Source organism: Physeter macrocephalus, chromosome 4 (assembly GCF_002837175.3).
Source record: "Physeter macrocephalus isolate SW-GA chromosome 4, ASM283717v5, whole genome shotgun sequence".
Lineage (NCBI taxonomy): Eukaryota > Metazoa > Chordata > Mammalia > Artiodactyla > Physeteridae > Physeter > Physeter macrocephalus.
Window position 1 is genome coordinate 21,219,116 of NC_041217.1, and position 24,976 is coordinate 21,244,091.

At 38.1% G+C, this 24,976-nt stretch overlaps 1 protein-coding gene across 6 annotated transcripts in view; it reads right to left on the reverse strand.

Moving 5' to 3' along the window:
• Positions 1-6,240: 6,240 nt before the first annotated feature.
• TAF1A (TATA-box binding protein associated factor, RNA polymerase I subunit A) overlaps positions 6,241-24,976 on the reverse strand; it is a 34,331-nt gene continuing 15,595 nt past the window's right edge. For 5 of the 6 annotated variants that reach the window (XM_007127486.2, XM_007127484.2, XM_055084029.1 and 2 more), the window contains 6 exons: positions 20,382-20,512; positions 19,447-19,605; positions 12,200-12,266; positions 10,985-11,108; positions 9,084-9,238; positions 6,241-6,623 (listed from right to left, as the gene is read on the reverse strand). In XM_007127486.2, the coding sequence (XP_007127548.1) occupies positions 6,511-6,623; positions 9,084-9,238; positions 10,985-11,108; positions 12,200-12,266; positions 19,447-19,605; positions 20,382-20,512 (749 nt within the window). In that variant the 3' untranslated portion in view covers positions 6,241-6,510. The remainder of the gene's footprint in view (positions 6,624-9,083; positions 9,239-10,984; positions 11,109-12,199; positions 12,267-19,446; positions 19,606-20,381; positions 20,513-24,976) is intronic. The other variant, XM_055084030.1, reaches the window with a different exon arrangement.

Sequence of the window (24,976 nt, forward strand, 5' to 3'; positions counted from 1 at the left end):
CCTGGAACTCTCCGGCTGCTGTGTGCTCAGGCTGGCTTCCTGCTCTCTGCTGTTTCCCTCCCTCCCTCCCTCCCTCCCGCGCTGAGTTTTTCTTCCTTCCTTCTCTTCCCCCCCCACCCCCCACCTCACCAGGTTCACTGAGGCAGTTTCTGAGCCGTGTCCCTTCTGGAAGCTGGGTAGCTGTCTCTTGTGAAAGCAGTGAGAGGTGTCCCTTCCCCTCCAGTCCCCTAAACAGGAAGCTGGTACAAGGCCTGCCCTGACTGCGGAGCTACTGGGGTGCTGGCAGAAAGGTGCGGTGATGTCCACGGCAGACGTGCCGTGGTTCATTAAAACTGCAAAGAATTCCTGCAGGAAATCCCCACTTTGTTTACAGCCCTTCACAAGCTGAGCAGCCCAGGATCTCCAAGGAGAAGGCCACACGTTACGCTGTCCCAGACAGCAGACTGGAAGGCGATGCCGTGCCAGCAGCAACACGGGGACACGGGTGTGGGTCTGGGAAGACAGAGGGGGAGGCAGTGGACGGTGCAGTTCCTGCCATCCGGAAGGGTGGGTATTCTGAGGGGACATCTCACGAGTCAAGAGGAGACGGCGAATCATAACTATCGTGGTGATCGTTCTGAAATGTATGGAAATAGCGAATCCCTACATTGTGTAAAAGGAACTAACATAGTGTTGCGGGTCAATTACACTTCAGAAACAAACTTATAGAAAAAGAAATCAGATCCGTGGTTACTGGCAGGGGCGGGGGGATGAGGAATTGGATGAAGGCCGTCAAAAGGTACAAACTTCCTCCTTATGTTATGCTATGATATAAGCTAAATAAGTACTAGGGATGTAATGTGCAACATGATAAATATCATTCACACTGTTGTATGTTTCATATGAAAGTTAAGAGAGTAAATCCTGAGTTCTCATCACAAGGAAAAAACTTTTTTTCTATTTCTTTAATTTTGTATCTATGTGAGAGGACGGATCATCACCAGGCTTATTGTGGCAATCATTTCAGGATGTATGGAAGTCAAATCATTATGCTGTACACCTTAAACTTATACAGTGCTGTAACACAATAAAACTGAAAGAAAAGAAAAAAAAAAAGAGGAGATGGTGAAGGAAAAGGAGGGAGGGTGGCCTGGTGAAAACACGGCATCGGCAAGGACTTTTAGGGACAGTTTCATCAGGAAGCACAGAACATCTGGGTTTTTTATTTTTGCCAAATCTGTACTTGCTTTGGGGCATCCCTCCTCACTTAGCATATGTTTCAACATTAGTACTGAAGAATCCTGATACATGTTTTGCTTTATACATGTCCCTGGCACATAACGGGCCTTTGATAAATATTTCTTGAATGTGTGATAAAGGACACGGCACCCCAAACTCACACGGCCCCAAACCCAAACAGAGGCACGAACAGGGGCTCAGGCTCACAGGGAACATTTGGTACCTGAGCTCACTTTCCTTTGGGTATTTTCCACGGTTTCACTCCAGCCTGAAATGTCCCTACTGGCAAAAACCGCCCTTTGAAATGCAGACAAAGTCAAAGATTCTTCTCACTGGCTCCCCATCACCACCACCACCAATAGCCTTCGCCAGAGCGTCACAAAGAAGGGACCACTGAGCCTCAATCTAGCCAAGGCTGTGCTCATGGTGCTCTGGATTATGAAAGCCCAAAATAGCTCTTAAAATACAAGCAACGTTTTTGTAACTAAGAGAAAAGTCAAGGGGAGGGTGTCCTTAGAATGATCCCCAAACAGCCCTGCTCTCCTGGGGGTGCTGTTCAACATCATACCTCGTTGAATGTTGCTTTTTAAAACATAATAACAGCAGCAGTAATTCACTGGTGGCTGTGCTGATTCCACGGGGTTGTTTGCTCCAAGGTCAGATAATGTCATTGCTCTGGAAGCCTTGGGCGGGAGGAGCTACACTTGGACCAACTTCGGCCAGTGAATCCTCAGCCCTGAGGCCTTCTCAGAAATGGGAGGTGACCGTTTACCCTGTGACGTGTAAGAATGAGTGTATTCTCTTGTTCCGTGTAGGACCTGAGAGTACTTTCTGATTGTACTAACGTTTGTCTCAGTTTTCCTTTGCCATGAAAAAACAAATTGAGTCCAAAGGAATGCCTCCTTTTTGGAAAATAATTCTAAATGATTCTGTTTACAGAATTAGAACTCGGCATTAAAAAAATAAACTTAGACATATGAAGACACAAATCTTCCTACCTACCCAGGACATGTAAATCAGACCTTATTGCTTGGGGCACAGTGATTACAAAATTAGCAGGGAGAGATTGGCTTGCAGGTCCCATCAGATGTAATGACAGCACGAATTTCTCATTATTAAAATATGTAATATTTCAGATGGGACTGCATAATATTTTAGATATAATACCATAATACATGTGGTTATATAATAATTATGCAGTAATTAATTTTATGATAGATGTCTCAACGTCAGTTCAGTAGGTTTGTATGAGCATGTGCAAAGCGTTATGCTGGAAGAGGAATGTTGAACAGAAAACTGATGCACGAAACAAACTTTTTCAAGAAATTTATGCTCTGAGAAGAAAAGTTAAAATAAGTTTCCAAATAATACAAGGTAGATTATATTAAGATAATAAGGAAGGAACAAACTGCCAGTGGATTCCAAGGAGGGAGAGATGACATCAGGCTGGAGGGGGCAAAGAAAAAAATCTTAATGAAGGTTGAGCAGGGTATTGAGATAAGGTACAGATGGGGAAGAACGGATGACAAATTTTGACTGTGAGGTGAGCTTAGGAGATAAACCTGGAACCACCAGCTGGGCCAAGACTGAGTATCTGAAATCACTTTAGCTCTCACTTTTGAAGCAGGCATGATGTTTTCTTTAAAAATTATTGTATTAGGGCTTCCCCGGTGGCGCAGTGGTTGAGAGTCCGCCTGCCGATGCAGGGGACACGAGTTCGTGCCCCGGTCCGGGAGGATCCCACATGCCGTGGAGCGGCTGGGCCCGTGATCCATGGCCGCTGAGCCTGCGCGTCCGGAGCCTGTGCTCCGCAACAGGAGAGGCCACAACAGTGAGAGGCCCGCGTACCGCAAAAAAAACCACAAACAAACAAAAATTATTGTATTAGTTTGCTAGGGATGCCGTAACAAAGTATCACAAACTGCGAGACTTCAATAACAGACATTTATTGTCTCACAGTTCTGGAGGCTGGAAGTCTGAGATCAAGGTGTCGGCAGGGTGGGTTCCTTCTGAGGGCCAGGAGGGAGAATCTGGCCCACGTCCCTCCCCTAGCTTTTCGGGGTTTACCAGCAATGTTTTGCATTCCTTAGCTTGTAGATACATCACCTCAATAACTGTCGTTGTGTTCACACAACTTTCTCCCTGTGTGCATGTCTGTGTCCAAATTTCCCCTTTTATAAAGACATCAGTCAGATTAGCACTCACTTTAATGGTCTTATTTTAACTTGATTACCTCTATAAAGATCCAATCTCCAAATAAAGTCACATTCTGAGGTACTGGGGGTTAGGATTTCAATGCATCTTTTTTGGGACACACAATTCATCCCATAGCAGCTACACACACACACACACACACATTGTTTCCTATGGCAAGTGCCTCTAAAAAAAAAATAAATCTATTTATTTATTTATTTGGGGCTGTATTGGGTCTTCATTGCTGCGCGTGGGCTTTCTCTAGTTGCGGCGAGCGGGGGCTACTCTTCATTGCGGTGCGCGGGCTTCTCATTGCGGTGGCTTCTCTTGTTGCAGAGCACGGGCTCTAGGCGCATGGGCTTCAGTCGTTGTGGCTTGTAGGCTCAGTAGTTGTGGCACATGGGCCAGGGTTCGAACCTGTGTCTCCTGCATTGGCAGGTGGATTCTTAACCACTGTGCCACCAGGGAAGCCCAGCAAATGCCTTTTAAAATCGATACTGAGAGGTTAACAGTCTGGTGTTTATCCTAGAATCAGGTCATGGAATAACATAGAAACAATATAAAAAGAAATGCTCCAGCGCAGTAGCCTCGCATATAGTTTACTGATTTCTCTGGCATCTATCTGCCTCCTCTCACAGTCTGAAAATGAGCAGGCACGTTTGAGCTTAGGGAAAGTATTAACAATTCTTCTCATTTGTATTATGTACTATAGTTTATGAAGTATTTTCTCACTTCATCTCATGTGATCTTCACAATAATTCTATTAACTAAGCAGGGTAGATATGCCATTACCAATGTATAGACAAGTGGCTTAAGTCTGAGAGGTTTCATGAACATTTAGGGTCACGCTTTAGGTGACTGCAAAAGATGGCAAGAAAATTTAGGTGTTCTGAATTGCATCTCATTCCATCATGATGTATAAAAATATTTTTTTAAAAAGAAAGTACACGAACTTCCCTGGTGGTCCAGTGGGTAAGACTCTGCACTCCCAATGCAGAAATTCACCAAGATTATTAATGCCTATGGGACAGGCGCACTCAGTCCATAGCTTTCATAAATTTTCATTCAGTTCTACTCAATATTTAATAAGCCAGAAATTCTGTTAGGTGTTGGTGATATGGAGATTATTAAGGCTAGGTAATATACTACTGAGAAAGACGGATGTACAAAGACCATTAAACAATATGGTGATTTCACAAGAGGCTGTATGGGGAGGGATCGGTGAGGACACAGAGAGGGAACCTTCCATGCCCAGGAGAAAGGCTGGGTGATGGATTCCCTCTATGCTTTTTCCTGCTCCCTAGCTCAGGGCGCTACAGGTTATAAACATGACTACACTGGAAGGCAGTACACATAGCACAGACAGAGTGTGACCTCTGGAACCACACTGATCAGGTTGTAGTCCTGGAGCCAGCACCTACCAGCCGTGACCCTGGGCAAGTTACTGAATCTCTGAAGACACCACTTTCTTTCTTGTTAAGATAGGGATAATTCATAGGACTGCAGTGATGAGATGGTGAAATGTAAAGCCCAAAGTGCTTGATAAATTTTAGCCATTATGACTCATGAAACTAGCTTTAATTTTAGTGGGCTTAAAAACATTTCACAGTTGAAAAAAATTTCACATTGCTCTTATTGCGCAATTAGATATAAACATTCGATAACCATATCTACTCATTTCTCCTTCATTCTCACCTCCATCCTGCTAGGGATCATGAGAATTCATAAACCCTATTTTAGAGTTTTTGACTATAGGTTTCAGGGAGTAGATGCCCTGACGATCTTGGCTTAGGCTTTGAGATTTTGTCCACACCCTCTGGGAATTTCACCCTTATAGTGTTGATCTTATACGAAACTCCTTTACCACCCAAGCATGGACTCCCAGTGGTGAAGCCGGCCCTATTCATTGGTAGTTTTCACTTGCTTTACTTTGGTTCTGTGGGGCACCTACTTGTTTCACACAAATATTATAAAGTTGGGTAGTTATTTGTTGATAGTCATTTATTTACAAAGTATAAAATATCGAATTAAATTATTGACAAAGCATAATTTGTCCCCTAATTTTCTGACAGATGGTTTGAAATTGGTAGGAATATAAGCCAATGGGGAAAACATGTGGTTTGCCATCTTAATATCGGACTTGCTCTGAAGTTAGGGAGCCTTCATGGAACTCAAATACTAGTTATCTGGACAGTAAATGTATATGAGCCAAGACAGTTTTCAAGAAGCACTTACTCCACCAGTTACCACAACATATTATAAACCTCAGCTGATATTCCAGGAAAGTTGTTGTTGGCTTCTGAGTGAAGCTTTCCCAATGGGCTTCCTGTATGACCCTGGGACACGACTTCTCCACTGTCCAGCTACCTACTGCTGCATTCTGGTTTCCAAGAGAAAGGAGAGGGACACAGCAGTTCTAGAGCATGTCTTAGATTGCTGTGCAAGGCAAACAAGCAAACCAACAAAGCTAGAATCCTTTAAAGTCAGGCCAGTGCCAGCTAAAAGCAACCAGGCCCCTCCTACCCTCTCTGACCCAAATGAGTCCTCCAGAGTCAAAGGTAGCTCTCTACCAGAGGTCACTTAACCCCACACTGCCATGTCTTACTACCAAAAGAGAAAGAGGAGGAGTTCTTTTCTAAATCTTTCTCTGTTTCCTTAACAGAACTCATCACCAATATATTCTTCATGGTGGTAAACCTAACATGGATCATTTAGCATCTAAAATACACACATTCATTTAATAGTCCCACAAGTTGTATTTTATTACACAGTTATCAGAGGCAAATTATCTGCAAATAGCAATAACTGCTGTAGAGCTATATGCTCTGATTAAACAAATATATTTTTATTTGAAGATTATTCCTTAGTAAATGTTACATTTAACAGTATGAAAAAAAGAAAAAATATATTTACAAAGAGCAAAGGCAATGACACTATTTCTCTAGCTATAACTGATAGTAAAAGAAAATATTAAATATATAACTTTTTCATAGCCAAATAAGCTACCTTCTTAAAATACCAAATAAATAAATACATTTAAAGCTATCAACTGAGTTACTACTCTGCAGCTACTAATCTGAAGTAACTAAAATTCAGTTATCAGAGTCCTGGATTTACAATGCTGTATTTTTTCACTGACTTCTTCACCTGCTTAATTTTCTTCTTTAAGACCTGATGATCTTGTTTTGAAATATTCCGAAAATATCTACAACCTAAGAAACAAAACAAGGCAAAATAAAAAGTTTTAATACTTATCATCAAATTCTTCAAGTATATTTCTACATTTAAAAAATTTTGCTTCAACTCTGGCATACTGATAAATATAAAAGTAGACGGATTTGTATTATCTATACCAATATGTCTAAGCCCATTCTCAGAGCGGTCACCAATGAAATGTACTGCTTCCTACATACAAAAATATTTCTGATGCATCACAATTAAAGCATATACTTTAGCTTGTTTTCTACCTTCCCTCCTAAACCTTAGTTAAGGTGATATGCATATTATATATATTCATATATTAAATGAGCCTTCTCCAGAAGCAAACTACTAGAGCTTCCTTCTCAATGATAAGTTGGTAAAAGAGCCAAAGACGCATCTATGACAGTAAGGAGGTTCTCTGTAGAAAACCATGATGTGAAGAATTAGAATAAACAAATCATAGGTTAGAAGAAATCAAAAATTTAATCTAGTCATTCCCGCCATCTAGCAGGCAGCTGGATGGTGATCATGCAGATATGCCAAAGGTGCTCATCAGAAGTTCTACCTGCTTTTCATAGTCTTACAATGCTAAGAGGATCACTAGTTAAGTACTTCAGAGACATGAATCAAATTCCTGTAAGAAAAATGTAAACTGGATATTATAAGAGATTTTCTCTATTTAATAAATGAGACCATAAAAAACAATAGGAAAAATTAATTTTATTACAGTCTCAGCTTGCATTTATTCATATTCTCTGGGAAACTGCTAGAATATATATTGTACCTAGAGTAACAATTTTATTATCCCTGAAAACAGAAGGTGAGAACTGCTAATATTTTATTAGCCGGGAAGCAGTGGTGTGTGTGGTGTTACTATAATAATTTGTGTTTCTAAACACATCTACCACTTTAGCAAAAACAAAATACTTCGTACGCAGATTTCTGCTTCTGTCTCGAATACAGAAAACTGGAAGAAACTCTGCTACCGATCTAACACAGAGAAAAAGCCAAATAAACTACAATTCCTAACTTCAAGCCCACCAAGCTAAAGTCACAGGGCAGCCAAGCAGCCTGAACTGTTGGGAGGAAAGGCCCCTCCAAGGAGAAATGGGCCTGGTTCCCCTTGAGCAGAGCATGGGAGGAAGGGCAGCCACCGTACCCTACTCCAAGCACAAAGCAAAGGGAGGCCACGACTAAAATTCGAATCCCAGGATGTAATGAGGGTAACCCAGAACAAAACCCAGCACAACTCCCAAGAGACTGACTCAACCCCCATACTAACACCCTGAAAGAAGAAAAGGTGAGCCCATTCTCAGACATTTTACGCCTGATATTCGCAGGAGGCCTCAGAATGTATAAAGCACTTTGATGTGATGTTTGTGTGATGCTTACAACAATCCTGTAAGCAAACAGGGCAGGTGCTACACTGCCCATCTCAAACAGAAGGCTCCCAAAGGTTAACTGCTGACCTAAGTGACATGGCAAGTAAGGGACAGAATTGGAAAGTTAACCCAGGTCTTCAGACAGGTACCTTTTGATATCTGTACCAGAAACCTCTACACTCGTAAAGCAGAAAGCCACAGTCCAAATCACATTTGTTTCTTGTCATCAGCACATCAGAGAGAAATTTTTAAAACTACTTTCATGTTTACTAATCCCTTTCCTCCCATAAAATCAGTACTTTACTAATCCAAGTAACCATCTGAAACATTAACTGAGAATACTAATTCCAAATCAATACAAATTCTATCTAAACCGACCTGAAGAATCTCTTTAGGGTACTTAAACTCCCTGGCCACACAGCGCTTACTCATGGCCACTGTGAGGTCACTTTCTTCACCTCTGGACACGTTCTGTGGCAGTCTCATTTCAGTACTGGCTACCTTTCTGTATTTCAGTGGTACAAAGCAGGTAAGAGTTTTAACAGCCAAGATACTCCCCAAAGAAAAGACCAATTTCCCTTTCTTTTAAGAGAACTTTTAAGTAAGTTAACAGGAGGGTTTTTTTCTTTTCTGAAGGGAAGAAAATGTCTCATCCTTACAGCAACAGGTAAGTAAATATAAATAACATAAAGCTGTCATAAAAAAATGAGGTCAATAAAGAATATTTTTCTATGTCTAATATAGTAGATAATCTCAGTAAACTTTCTCTACAGCACAGCCAAATGGTCATTTGCTGTGAAAACGGTGCATCCTTTATCTTAATGGCCCCTAAAGATACTCAAGTTAGAGCATAAAAACCAATGACGATCAACAATATGAAATCACTGTTTCTAATCCATGGAAATTCCCTACAAGCAGATCACCTGGCCCGAATTCAGTATTCATTTTTCCACTCAGCAGTTATTTTTCCAGCATCTAATACCCTTAGATACTGTTTAGGTAAACTCTAATATGAATGAATGGTCACACCTTGTAATTTCAAAATCACCTGAAAGTTATGGCTAGATAAAAAGAAAACAAAACATGTACCTCTTCCTAACAATAACCCAGCTACCAAAGCTTTCTCACAAGCCAAAGTTTTATCTTCCTTCCAATCACTTTTTGCCAGAAAGTAGCTGAAGTGAAAGCTTGGCCACCAGTTTTTCCTGGAGTTCCACTCTTCCTGAACCCAGGCAAGATGACTACTGGAAAAGAAAAATGTCAAAAGGGAAGGTCAGTGATGGAGACAGAACTATAGTGTCAGAATCTGAACTTAAGTAGGGTCTGTGCAAAGATGACAAGGAAGATGTTTCCAAACTAGCTTCTGAGTATGGCCATGGCATAGCACACACATGAAAGCAAATCCTTTTTTGTCCTCTTTGATCTCTACTTCCCATTTTCCATTTAATGAAAGAGCCAGTTCAGTATAGCACAGCAGTTAACAGCATAGACTCTAAGGTCAAAACCTCAGATTCAAATCCCAGATCTTCCATCTACTATCTATGTGATCTTCGACAAGTTGCTTAATCTCTCTGAGCCTCAATTTCCTTGAGGATATTAATGGTGCCCATCTCGTAGCATTGTTATTAGGATTAAACTGGTCCATAGTATAGCAAGTGTCATATAAAGCTCTTTGCATGCTGTCTGGTACAAAGTAAATTTTCAACAAATGTTAGCTATTGTTATTTATTTCTTAAAAGTTACTTCAAAACCTTACTTTAAAATTATATGCTACAAAGAATTACTATCCAAATTGAGATGGCATTATTATACAAACACAGGAACACATAGGTTTGACAGTTAAACCCAGGCAATGCTAAGTATTCCTCAATAATTTAATAGAGCAAAGTCTTATTTAGTACCTATTTGCCCCTGTGGCAGAACTTCTAGAGGTTTAAAAAGTGAGCAGCACATTTCTCTGCCTTCAAGAAGCGTGTGGGGGCTTCCCTGGTGGCGCAGTGGTCGATTGAGAGCCCGCCTGCCGATGCAGGGGACACGGGTTCGTGCCCCGGTCCGGGAAGATCCCACATGCCGCGGAGCAGCTGGGACCGTGAGCCATGGCCGCTGAGCCTGCGCGTCCAGAGCCTGTGCTCCGCGATGGGAGAGGCCACAACAGTGAGAGGCCCGCGTACCGCAAAAAATAATAATAATAATAAAAAAAAGAACCTTCGGGTTAGTAAGGGTTTGTACAGTGCTTTAGATTTGGAAAGTGGTTTACAGTAAGTACATCAACATATCACACCAAAAATACTTCCTAATCAAGACTGTTGTAAGGTCAAGTCAGGTCTGAAGCCTGAAGCAAGTTCCCACTGATAATGAATTTCCTAAGCAACTAAAATGGATAAAATAAATCAATGAAATTTAATTTTTGTGATATCCTTTATTCTCTCACACACAAGGTAAAAATGACAAGGGCCACTCCTTTTTTTTTTTACTCAAAATGTGGCACTGATGATTATTTTGATCAGAGGGATTGCTTTAGATACCCAGCTCACAAGGGACTTAAATATTTGCTGAATGAATAACCGTGACGATTTTATGAGGTCCTAAAAAAACCCACTGAAAATGACTGAGAACTGTTGGGAGAAAAGCTGCTTCCCATGTGATCTTACAAGTTGATGACACAAATCACAAACAGCTTTATAAAGAATATAGTGAAGAGTGGAGGTGACCCCTTCTGGTCCCTATTTCCCATTAAAAAGCACAAACTTAGCTCTTAGCAGAATAGTGGTAAGGGCTATTATCCATTTTGATAGCACAAAAAATCTGGATAGAATTTTTGTATGTTTTACTTGTGACTTCCTATTTCCTGTTCTTCTGACGTATTCAGAAGAAAACAGCTGAAGATACAGTTCAAGAAATCCAAAAACATAAACAAAGAACTTTATTAGCTAAAATATTATAAAACATTACGCTGATCCAGTAATATACACTGTATGTTTCTTACTTACCCCATTAAAGTCTGTCTGAGATATTTTGCCAAATATTTCCAAGCAGTAATATTTTTAGTGCATCCAGCAAAATCTAAGACTCCAAATAATACCTCCAACCCCAGTTTATGGTGTTCTTCGTTTTCTGCAATGGTCACAACAGTTAAGAGTTTACAGAAAGCACTGAAGAGCGCAAAGCTAAAAGATTAGATTCCACGGATAAAGTATCACTGAATCATAAGCCTTCTAGTTTGATTAACAGTTTAAAACAATTCATTATGATCATACTCTCCTGTGATGAATCTGAAGAATTCGATAATTTAGTCCACATTAATGAACGCAGGGTGGTGAGTCTGACCTCTATATGGGTTTATACTACTGAGAACATTACTTACGGTACCGGCCCTATTTGGGCATTTTACATATGTTCTCTTCTATTAGGAGAAGAACCGAGGTAGTCCCAGTACCTACTGGACTTAGCAAGCAGATTTCCTATGAAGAATTATTTTCTTTTCTATACTGAGCTGAATCCCAGTAAAGATTAAAATGAGCTGAATCATATAAATTGAAGCCGTTTTTCTTTTGCAACCATTGCCTTAATTCTATAGCAGAGGTCAGCACACTTTTTCTGTAAAGGGCCAGACACTATTTAAGTTTTGCAAGCCTTACAGGTTGTCATAACTACTCAACACTACTGTCGTAGGGCAAAAGCAGCCATAGACTGCTTTTACATTTATGTATATAAATAAATGGACATGGCTGTGCTCCCACAGAACTTGATTTATGGAAACAGGCAAGAGGGGACTTCCCTGGTGGTGCAGTGATTAAGAATCCGCCTGCCAATGCAGGGGACACAGGTTCTACCACTGTTCCAGGAAGATCACACATGCCACGGAGCAACTAAACCCATGCGCCACAACTACTGAGGCTGCGCGCCACAACTACTGAAACCTGTGCGCCTAGAGCCCGTGCTCCGCAACAAAGAGAAGCCACCGCAATGAGAAGCCCGCGCACTGCAACCAAGAGTAGTCCCCACTTGCCGTAACTAGAGAATGCCCGGGTGCAGCAATGAAGACCCAATGCAGAAAGAAAGAAAGAAAAGAAGGAAAGGAAGGAAGGAAGGAAGAAATATTAAAAAAAAAACCAGGCAAGAGGTGGATCTGGCCCATAGCCACAGTCTGCTGAGCCCCAGTCTACAGCTTGTCTGCACAAAGAGATTTAAAACAAACTACTTACCTGATTTTCTCAGTAATCTATGGAATTCTAACATCAGTTTATGAGATGGTACAATCTGATACAAAATCTGGAAGAAAGGATAATCTTGTAATTTTTACACATTCGAAAGGCTTGTCTCTAATTTCAGCTTACTTTCAAATAAAGTTCTTACTATCTAATATGCCCTCAGTAAAGGAATCAAGGATTTAAAAGATACTTTACTGTTATCCAGTTCAATTTTGGTATAGAAAGGTGTTCTATGTAAAGCTATTTAAAAAAAAAAAAAATCCCTCCTAACAACAAGATAGTTGGTTGGGAGGGTGGGGGGATGTGGATAGACGGAGATTTTTTACTTTCTCTATACTTATACTGTTTACCACACTTAAAAACTTAATTTCTTTTCAGTAGCCAGGACTGAGGAAAAAAATAAAGAAAAAGAGAATCAATATCACATAGGAAAGATATTTAATATTTATTGATCACAAAAGGTCACAGAATATACAAAACAAAACCCAAAAAAGGCAAGGCTAGTTACTTTGGAAGACTGTGTTCAGGAACACAGTACATTAAGAGTATTCAAGTCGACATTTTTATGATCTTTTTACACAATAGGGAGAAGTTAAAGGTTTTTCCTTCTAAAAATAGGATGGACAATTTTTATGAATATGCAAAAAATAGGATTGAAAGTATATTTCTCACTTAAACACATTTAATATTAGAGATGAATTTATTCTGTCTGCTGCTGAGGTAATTTAACCTTACACTGAAATAATTTCCCATAAAATGAAAAGTAAATTTGTTAATTTCTCTTAATAGTTTTTAAATTAGAGATCAATCAACATGATCAATATATCAATATCAGAGTATTATGAAAACTCAGTTTTTACAAAATCATATTTTCTTTTGATTTAGGGAATTCTGTATATAGTTCAATTCACTTAGATTTTTAAAAAATATTTTATTGAAATATAACATATGTACTAGAAAGGTACACAAATCATGAGTGTGCCATTCAATAAACTTTCACAAGTTATACACACTCACATAATCAGCACCCAGATCAAAAGACAGAACACTATGAGAACTCTGGAAGTCTTTCATCAGTTTTGTAAAATTCTTAGCCATTGACTCATTAAATATTGTCTTTGCCTGTTTGTTTGCTTTTTTTTTTTTTTTTTTGCGGTACGCGGGCCTCTCACTGTTGTGGCCTCTCCCGATGTGGAGCACAGGCTCCGGACGCGCAGGCTCAGCGGCCATGGCTCACGGGCCCAGCCGCTCCGCGTCATGTGGGATCTTCCCGGACCGGGGCACGAACCCGCGTCCCCTGCATCGGCAGGCGGACTCTCAACCACTGCGCCACCAGGGAAGCCCTGTTTGTTTGCTTTTGAACCTCGTTCTCTCTCTCCTTTCCCTGGGCTCCAATTACAAGTAGTTCAGACCTTTCACCAAGTCCTTTGTACACTCTTTTCTGCACTTTTTATCCTTTTTGCTCTTCCTTCTTTAGCCTGATTTTCTACACAGTTCATTAATTCTCTCTTCTGCTATGTTCAACCTATTTAAACCCATTTATTGAGTTAATTTCAAATACTGTATTTTTCAAAAGGAAAACCAGAATTTCTCTAAATCTATCTTGTCTTGAAGATAAGTGTTGAATACAGTTATTTTCTATTCCATTTTTTAAAGTCTTTTCAGAACACCATTAATGAGTGACAACCTGAGTGAAGTTCAGCATCTTGCTTTTGTTGTAACTGTCCTTAGTATTTTCTTGCACAAATGGGTAAAGAGAAATCTTGAAGAGTAAAATTAAAATAGAACTCTAAAAGTATATTATGCAGTTTGCAAGTAAGACTGTGGTACTGATATTAAGATAGACATATAAATCAATGGAACAGAATTCAGTGTCCAGAAATAAACCATATATATCCATGATCAATTGTTTTTTGACAATGGTGCCAAGACAATTCAATGGGAGTAAGAAAATTCCTTTAAACAAACAGTGCTGGGACAACTGGATATCCACATGGCAAGAGAATGAAACTAGACCACTACATCACACCACATACAAAAATTAACTCAAAATGGATCAAAGACCTAAAGGTAAAAACTAAAATTATAAAACTCTGAAAAAAACCTAGGTGTAAATATGTGTTACCTTAGATTAGGCAATAGTTTCATAGACATGACACAACTAAAGCACAAGCAACCAAAGGAAGAACAGTAAATTGGACTTTGTCAAAATGAATCATTTTTGTGCTTCAAAGAACACTATCAAGGGAACTCCCTGGTGGTCCAGTGGTTAGGACTCGGCACTTTCACTGCCGAGGGCCTGGGTTCAATCCCTCGTGGGGAACTAAAATCCCGCAAGCCACACCACGCAGCGAAAAAAAAAACCAAAACACCATTATCAAGAAAGATAAAGATAACCCACGAGAAGGGAGAAAATAGAAAATAGTTGCAGATCATATATCTGATAAGGGTCTAGTATCCAGAATATATATATAAAGAATTCCTACATGTCAACAACAAAAAGATAAGCAACCCGATTAAAAAATGGGCAAAGGAATATTTCTCCAAAGAACATAAACAAATAGCCCATAAGCACATGAAAAGTTGGTCAACACCATTAGTCATTAGGGAAATGCAAATCAAAACCACAATGAGATACTACTTTCCATCTACTACGATGGCAATAATAATACAGTAACAAATAAGAGCGAGGATGTGGAGTAATTAGAACCCTCATACATTGCTGGTGAGAACATAAAATTGTGCAGCTCCTTGGCAAAACAGCTTGGCAATTCCTCAAAAAGTGAAACATAAGGTTAGCATATTCTGGTGATTCAACTTCAAGGTATGTATACCCAAGAGAATTGAAAACGTATGTCCCACAAGAAGTTTTACACAAAAGTTCACAGAAGTATTATTCATAATAGCTGAAAAGTAAAAACAACCCAAATGTCTATCAATTGGTTAATGGATAAGCAAATGTTGTATATTCATACAGTGGAATAATATTGAGACAGAAAAAGGAATGAAGTACTGACACATGCTACAACATGGATGAACTTAAAACTATGCTAAGTGAAAGAAACCAGTCACAAAAAGGCCACATATTGTATGACTCCATTTATATGAAATGTCCAGAATAGACAAATCTATAGAGACAGAAAGTAGATTAGTGGTTACCTAGGGTTGGATTTCAAATTTTCAAAATCCTTCATAAATAATAAATGGTTCTTCATCTTTTATAAATGAGGGATAGGCCTTATATTCAATGTGCTAATCATGGGCCTGATCTTATTGTGTAAGAGGATAGAGTAGCAAAGTTCTCACATATCACTTAGGGGCAGAACTCATTATAATCAATAGTTCACCAAAATCTGTGTAACAAGAAAGTTCCCACAGTAGTAAATCAACAATAAACAAACACATTAAGAAATAAACCTCAGCCTACGCTGATAGAATTGGACTTGGGTCCTTTATCCAGAGTGTCCTCTGGGAGTTTATCAACTCCCTGGCAATGAAAATAGCTGTTATTTGGTGGCATAGCTAACTTGTCACAAGGTATTTGGACTTGGAAAAAACTACTTGCCAGATAAATGAAAGTCCCAATCCTCTTTTGGGTGTTCAAAATATTTTCTCCACCTGTTTATTCATACAACGGAATATTACTGAGCCATAAAAATAAATGATGTACTGATACATGCTGCAACATGGATGAACTTAAAAATATTATGCTAAGTGAAAGAAGCCAGTCACAAAAGGCCACATATTATACTATTCCACTTATATGAAACGTCCAGAATAGGCAAATCTATAGAGACAGAAAGTAGATTAGTGGTTACCTAGGGTTTGGGTGGAGAGGGTGGGTGTGGGCTAATAGGCACGGTGTTTCTCTGGGGGGGGGTGTCATTAAACGTTCTATAATAGATTATGATAATGGTTGCACAACACTGCACATATACTAAAAAAATTGGATTGTGCATTTAAAACAGTGAATTTTATGTTATGTAAATTCTCTCTCAAAAAAGCTGTTAAGAAAATGTAAAGTGCCTTGAATCAAGAATAAACCAGATTTTCTTTAAAAACATTTTTTAAGTATTATGCAGTAAAACAAAGCCTGTTGAAAACTTTATAAAATGTATAGTTTCCACATATGAAGGTTTGATAATGTCAATTTTGATGACTATACAAGTACAGATTAGAGCTAATTGGCTTTTTGAAAGGAAGATTGGTAGGAAAGGATTTTTCTCAGTCATTTGTATAGGCTGAAAAGGACCTTTCTTTTTCTTATTCCTCTAAAATATGATTAGAAACTGACCATGAAATATATAAAGAACTCCTAAATTCAATAACAAAAAACTGAAACACCTAATTCAAAAAAAGGATGTAAACAGACATTTCTCCAAAGAAGGTACACAAATAACCACTAAGCACATGAAAAGATGCTCAACATCACTACCATCAGGAAAATGCAAATCAAAATAAAAATGAGATACCGCTTCGTACACCAAAAATGAGATACCGCTTCATACGCCTCAGGAGCCCTATTATCAATTTCTTAAAAAAGGAAAGTAACAAAGTGTTGGTGAGGATGTGGAGAAATTTAAACCCTCATGCACTGCGGGTGGAACTGTAAAATGGTACAGCTGCTATGGAGACAGCTTGATGGTTCCTCAAAAGGTTAAACAAAGAAGTATCATATGATCCAGCAATTCCACTCCTAGGTATATACTTAAAATAACTGAAAGCAGGGACTCAGACACATACTGTACACCAATGCTCATAGTGGAGTTATCCACAAGAGCCAAAAACTGAAAACAACCCAAATGTCTACCAAGGGATGAATGGATAAATAAAATTTGGAATATATTTGTATAATGTATATATAATATTCCATTATATATATATATATATATACACATATATATATAATGGAATATTATTCAGGCTTAAAAAGGAAGGAAATTCTGATACATGTTATAACATGGATGAATCTTGAAAACATTATGAAATAAGCAAGACATAAAAGGACAAATACTGTATGATTCCACTTAGATGAGGTTCCTAGAACGAGCAAACTTATAAAGAGACAGAAAGTAGAATAGAGGTTGCTGTATGCCTGAAACTAACACAATATTGTAAATCAATTATACTTCAATATATTTTTTTAAAAAGTAGAATAGAGGTTACTAGGGGTTGGGGGAGCCGTATGGTTTAATGGATACAGAGTTTCTGTTTGTGATGATGAAAAAGTTCAGGAAGTAGACAGTGGTGAAGGTTGCACAAAACTGTGAATGTACTTCATGGCAATGCCATTAAAATGTGCACTTGAGGGACTTCCCTGGTGGTTCAGTGGTTCAGACTTTGAGCTTCCAATGCAGGGGGCACAGGTTCGACCCCTGATCAGGGATCTAAGATCCCAGATGCCACATAGCGTGGCCAAAAAAAAAAAAGAAAAAATGTGCACTTGAAAATGGTTAAAATGGTAAATTTCATATTACATATATTTTATCACAATAAAAAAAATTTTTAAGGAATACCACATACAGTAACAATCCCAAACTTGAAACACTTACGGGTAAATTTAACAAAATATATACACTAAAAACAAAACATTTCAGAGAGAAATAAAATACCTAAATTAATGGAGAGACATACCATGTTCACAGTTTGGAAATCTCAGTATTTCTAAGATGTCTATTCTCTCAAAATTGATCTACAGATTCAAAATCCCAACAAGATATTTTTGTAGCAATTGACAAACTGATTTTAAAATGTACATGAAAAGTCAAAAGACCTAGAGAAGCTAAAAGCAATTTTGAAAAGGGACAAATTTATATGACTTCCATGACATGACTCCAAGACTCGCTGTAAAGCTACCGTAGTCAGGATGTGTGGTATTTGTATACAAATGGAAATACACATCACTAGAACACAATGGAGTCTACATGTATGGTCAACTGATTTTCAACCAAGTTACCAATGTAATTCAACAGGGAAAGGATAGTCTTTTCAATGACCCTTACCTCACACTACACAAAAAAATTAGCTCAAAACCTGTCACAGACCTAAACATAAAACTGGAACACTTCTTGGAAAAAAAAACACAGAAGAGAATCTTCATTATCTTGGAGTAGGCAAAGACTTCTTAGACAAAAAATACTAACTGTAAAAGAAAAATGAGTAAATTGTACTTAACCAAAATTAGAAATTTCTGCTCTTTGAAAGATGCTGTAAAGAAAACAAAAAGGCAAGCCACAGACTGGGAGAACCTATTTACCATCCATATACCTGACAAAGGACTTGTACCCAGATTATATTAAAAAAAACTTCCAAATCAATAAGACAAATAAGAGAAACTGAACTTTCATACTTTGATGGTGGGAATGTCAATGGTATAGTCTCCTCAGAAAACAGTTGGGCAGTTTCTTAAGTTACACATATACCTTCCAGCAATTCCACTCTTAGGCAACTACCAAAGAAAAATGAAAATATATGTGCACACAAAAACTTGTCCATGAATGTTCACAGTGGTATTCATAATAGCCAAAGAGTGAAAATAACCCAAATGTCCATCAAGAAGTGAATGTATAAAAATGGAATAATACTCAGCAGTATTAAGGAACAAATTACCGATACAATAATATGGATAAATCTCAAAAACATTCTACTGAGCAAGAAAATCCAGACCTAAAGAAAAAAAAAAGAGTACATACTGTCAGATTTCATTTATATGAAATTCTAGAAGAGATAAAACTAATCCATAGGGACAGAAAGCAGATCAGTGACTGCCTGGGGCCAAGAGTACATGGGCGGCTTGGCTGCAAAGGGAAATGAGAGACTTTCTAGGGTGATGGAAATGTTCAATATCTTGATTATTATGGTGTTACATGGATGCATATATTTGTAAAAATGCATCCCAGTGTACATTTAAAATATCTGTTTTATTGTATGTAAGTTAAATTTCAATAAAGATGATTTTCTAAAAAAAAAAAAAGCAATGCAGAACTTTCCAACCAGGGTGACAAACAGTTTCTGAAATATTGATCCTCTCCCCTCTGTCTCACTTGGGCAGAAGATGGGGGAATGGTAGTGATGGGAGGGTCTGCCGGGAGGCTGCAGCCTCCTGTCTTTACCTCAGTGTACCATACATACACTGTTATTTTCTCTGGATGTTGTAACATGCAAGTTGGAAAGCAGTGACCTAAGAATGTCTTAAAGTAGATCCCCAACCCTGTTCAAACACTGACATAAAAATTCTCTACCTTAAGCACACTTATCAGTTTCTCTCTTGGTGCCTTCTCTCTCTTTAAAAAGTTGTATAAGTAGATATGAGCATTTGGATTTGATGGGAACTTTTCATCATAGGCGTAATTGGTAAGCACCTCTCGGGCTCCATCTTGATCCCCATAGAATTCCAGCATCTATATAAAATAAGTCATGATATCTTAGCTAAATTCTGTAAGATAGCTACATGAAATATCATGTACAACTTAACTTTACTGATGAGCACAAAAAAAGTCATACAACTGAAAAACAGCATTTACTATATAGGGAACAATAGTGATGCCAGTTTTTGCTTCCACCAGCATATGTTACAACCTCCATAGAACACAGAAGATCATAAAAAAGGCCTACAAGGTTTCCCATTTTTCCCTTATCATATTTCGTTACTGAAAAATGCAGCAACTTCAACATAAGAAGTGTTCCTATGAGAAATAAAGTCTTCAAAGTAGGACACGCTAAGACCAAAAAAAGACCATAGATGCAATTAACCTCAGTGCCCTACATAACTTTAGCCACAAAAGGAGTGCATAAGGAATTATAATTCCTTTCCTTTTATTCCTTCCCATCCTGACACAGAAATTTCCAGATTCACTAGCATACGGTTTCAGAGATTATCTTCGGACAACATAATTATCACTTTAGCACTAATGAAACTTTCAAAAAGCAAGGGACTTCAGCATCCACGGATACTGAGGGACTACTGTATTCGGCCATGACACATTATCCAGTGGTGAAAATAAACACAGTAACGTTTACAGTATATTGGTAAAATAAACAAAAATTATTCACACCAAAAAAAGCATCATATTCTTTTTATTTTTAAACAATTTTCTCCATTAGTTCCTTTCTGATCAATAAAGATTAAGCTTATAACAAAATGAAACTAATAAAATCTTATGAAAAGTTTACTTACCTCTACATAACTCTTCACAAAGGGGTCCCAAACTCCAGGAATTTGAATCAATGCACAAAGGTTTATAGATGTCTTCCAGCTGTGGTTGAGCATATTCTGGGACGCTGTGTTGTAAGCATAATCATCCTCATCTGTCCAAAGACAAAAGATTTTTTAAAGTATTCAGTACTGAGGACTTCTGCAGAATCAGTACTCAATAAACCACCCACAAGAAAAGCTCAGACCCTGATGGCTTCACTAGTGAATTCTAACAAGCACTTCAAGTATAGTACTAATTCATCACAAACTCTGCCCCTAAAAAAGGACAGAGAGAAAACACTTCCCAACTGATATATGAGATCAGAATCACCCTGATACCAAAACCAGACAAAGACAACACAAGAAAATTACAGACCAATATCTCATAAGTATAGATGCAAAAATTCTCAACAAAATACTAGCAAACTGAATCTAGCAACACATAAAGTGGGATTTATTCCAGGAATGCAAGGCTGTTTAACATCTGAAATCAATTAATACAATATTGCAAATCAACAGAATAATGACAAAAACCTCATAACCATCTCAACTGTTGCAGAAAAAGCAATTGACAAAATTCAATAACCTTTCATGATAAAAACACTGAACATCTAGGAAAAGAAGGAAGTTCTTCAATCTGATAAAGGGCATCTTATGAAAAACCCACAACTAATATCAGAATTGATGGTGAATGACTGCATGCAAGAGAGAATGTCCTCTCTTGCAACTTCTATTCAACATTATAAGGGAGGTTCTAGGCAGGGCAATTCAACAAGAAAACAATACAAACAATGTCCAGATTGGAAAGGAAGAAGTAAAACTATCTCTACTTGCAGATGACATGATCTTGTACATAGAAAATCCTAAGAATACATTAAAAACTTATTATAACTGAGTTGAAAGTTGCGTAATATAAAATCAACACACAATAATCAATTGTATATCTATATACTTGCAATGAACAATCCAAAAATGAAATTAGGAATATAATGCCATTTACAATAGCATCAAAAACGATAAACTACTTAGGTATGAATTTTACAAAAGAGACATAAAATTATAGTCTGAAAAGTAGTATTGTTCAAGGAAATTAAAGAAGACCTAAATAAATGGAAAGACATCCTGTGTTCATGGGTTGGAAGATTTATTAAATTAATCTATAGCTTTAATGCAATTCTTATCAAAGTCCCAGCTGGCTTGTTTGCATAAATTGACAAGCTGATCCTATAATCCATATGGAAATGCAAGGGACTAGGAATAGCCAAAACAATCTTTAAAAAGAAGAACAAATTTGGAGGATTCACACTGTGACCTCAAAAGTTACTATAAAGCTACAGTAATTAAGACTGTGATATGGGCATAAGTATGGATATATATAGATCAATGGAAGAAAATTTAGAGTCCATAAATAAAATTTCATATATGGGCAACTGATTTTTGAGAAGGGTACCAAGACAATTCAGTGGGAAAATAACAGCCTTTTCAATAAATATGCTGGAACAACTGAATACCCACATGCAAGATAAAGCTGAACCCCTACCTACCTCACGTGATATAAAAAAATTAACTCAAAATGAATTTTTAAAAAAACAACTGTGAAACTATATAACTCTCAGAAGAAAACAAGTCTAAATCTTTGTGACCTTGGAGTAGGCAAAGGTTTCTTGGATGCGACAACAAAAGCACAAGCAACAAAAGAAAAAACAAACAACCTCATCAAAATTAAAACCTTTTGTGACTCAAAAAACACCATTAAGAAAGTAAAAAAGATAACCCACAGAGGGCTTCCCTGGTGGCGCAGTGGTTGAGAGTCCACCTGCCGATGCAGGGGACATGGGTTCGTGCCCCGGTCCGGGAAGATCCCACATGCCGCGGAGCGGCTGGGCCCGTGAGCCGTGGCCGCTGAGCCTGCGCGTCCGGAGGCTGTGCTCCGCAACGGGAGAGGCTGCAACAGTGAGAGGCCCGCGTACCACAAAAAAAAAAAAAAAAAAAAAAAAAAAAGATAACCCACAGAATAGAAAAAAAACATTTCCAAATCCTACATCTATCTGAAAAGGGACTTGCACCTAGAATATATAAAGAACTCTTATAACTCAATAATAAAATAATAAGTAATTCAATTAAAATAGGAGAAAAGGATCTGAATGCCAATTTCTCCAAAGAAGATACACAAATGGCCCACAAGCACATGAAAAGATGCTCAACATTATAAGCCTCTAGGGAAATGCAAATCAAAACCACAAGATACTACTTCACACCCAGCAGGATAGCTATATCAAAGACAGATAATGGCAAGTGTTGGGAAGGACATGGAGAACTTAGTACCCTCCTCATACACTGCTGGTAGCAATGGAACATGGCACAGCTGCTTTGGAAAACAGTCCAGAGGTCCCTCAAAAGTTCACAGCAACGTTATTCAAAATAGCCAAAAAGTGGAAAACAACCCAAATGTCTATCACCTGATAATGGATACATAAATGTAGTATATCCATACAATGGAATATTAATAAATAAAATAAATAAAAAGGAATGAAGTGCCATTACATGCTACAATGTGGGTGAACCTTTAAAAACATTAGGCTAAGTGAAAGAAGTCAGTAACAAAGAAGTCAGTCCTACATATTTTAGGACTCCATTTGGATGAACTGTCCAGAATAGATAAATCTCTAGAGACAGAAAGTAGTTTAGTGGTTGCCTAGGACAGGAGGAACTGGGGAGAGTCGAGAGTTACTGCTAATGGCTACAGCGTTTCTTTTTGGGGTGATAAAAGTGTTCTAAAATTGATTGTGGTAATGGATACACAACTATGAATATTCCACAAACCACTGAACTTATACTTTAAGTGGGTGAATCATATTAAGAATCAGATCTCAATTCTCAATAAAGCTGTTGTTCTTAAAAAAAACGTGAGATTACCACACCCAATAAATTGGGTGACATGAAAACTCTGACAATAACAAACAATGAAGAGAAGACAGACAAAAGAAAGCCCAAATCAGACTACTAGTGGAATATAAATTGGTAGCCACTTTGGAAAGAGTTCAGCCTATTATACAGTAAAGCTGAAGACATACATACTCTGTGACAACAGTTCTACTCCTAGAAATACACACATATGTGCATCACTACACGTGCCCAAGAATTTCAAAGCAACATTAATTATAATAGCCCCAAACTATTAACAACCTAAATGGCCATCAATATACAGAAGGAATAAATAAATTGCATGATATCACACAACGTATGGTTTTACAACAATAAAAATGAACAAACTAGAGCTAATCCAACTATAATGAACACATGTTAAATGCTGAACAAAATACGCAAGGCCCCAAAAGAATATATACAGTGTGAATCCAAATATGAAACTGAGATATAGGCAAAACTAAATTACAGATACATACTTGAGTGGTAAAAGTATTTAACGAAAACAAGGGAGTAGTTACCCTTAAAGTCAGGACAGTCTTCTTGAGACACTGGGAGGAAGTGTGATAGGCACACATGGGGAACTTTTAGGGGGTCAGCAATGTTGTGCTCCTTAATCTGGGTGTAGTTACATGGATGTTTGCTTCATAATTATCCATTCTACCAGACATTCGTTTTACACACTGTTTCAGGATATATTTCACAATCTTAAAGGTTTAAAAGGAGAATCAGTCTTTCAAAAGCAACAGCTGATAGAAGCACAAAACACTTTTTGGTACCAGTGCTACTTTTTGGCCAAAAAAGTAGCCCCCACCCCCAAACAGGGATTGGTATTCTCTTCCCAGTGGATCAATTGAATAAATATCAATATGAACCTGGAAATGAAGTGGTAACAGGAAAGTAGGTATGAAATGATATCAAAAAAATGGTTAAGAAAGCAAGGCAGATCCCTGAGTAAGTACAGGTTAGGTATGGATTTAGCATGGAAGGGGATTCCCAGCCACCAAGTGCATCAAAGCCAACGAGCACAGGCCACAGCAGCAAGGAAAAATCCCAAACCAGCTCTGAGCATACATTCACATGTTCCATTCTTATGAGTTGGTTATACAGAACTAGTCCTAACTTTTTTTCTCATTAAACAGACACTTGAGGTTAAAGACCATCTAAAGAGCACCACATATTATCCCATCTTTATCTCTTGTTGCTACAGAAGAGTGTCAGCTGCAGAAGGTACTGAATTATCTATCCATGGGAGTGATGGTGTAAATGCCACATTCCAACTGCTTTAATCATCATATATTTGCTTGAGTTCTACATAAAAGTGTAGGAAGAAAAGTAAATACTGACTTTAAAACTTACCTAAATCAGTATCAGCAAGCCTTTACGGCAGGCATTATGACAAGGTTAGCAAAAGAAATAGAGGACAGATATATGACCTCAAAAGATTGATGAGTCTAAACAGGGAGATACAACACAAAACACACATGAAAAAACGTAGCATGATTAAAAAGCAAGAGGTGAAGAGCCAAATGATATAGGCTGAACATGCAGCTGATACGTTAGACTTAAGGTAAGAGGAGGCGGGGTCTAATGAGTCTTGAAGGGCAGATGCCATTCTAGAGGAGGAGAATGCACAAAGGCCTCACAATATT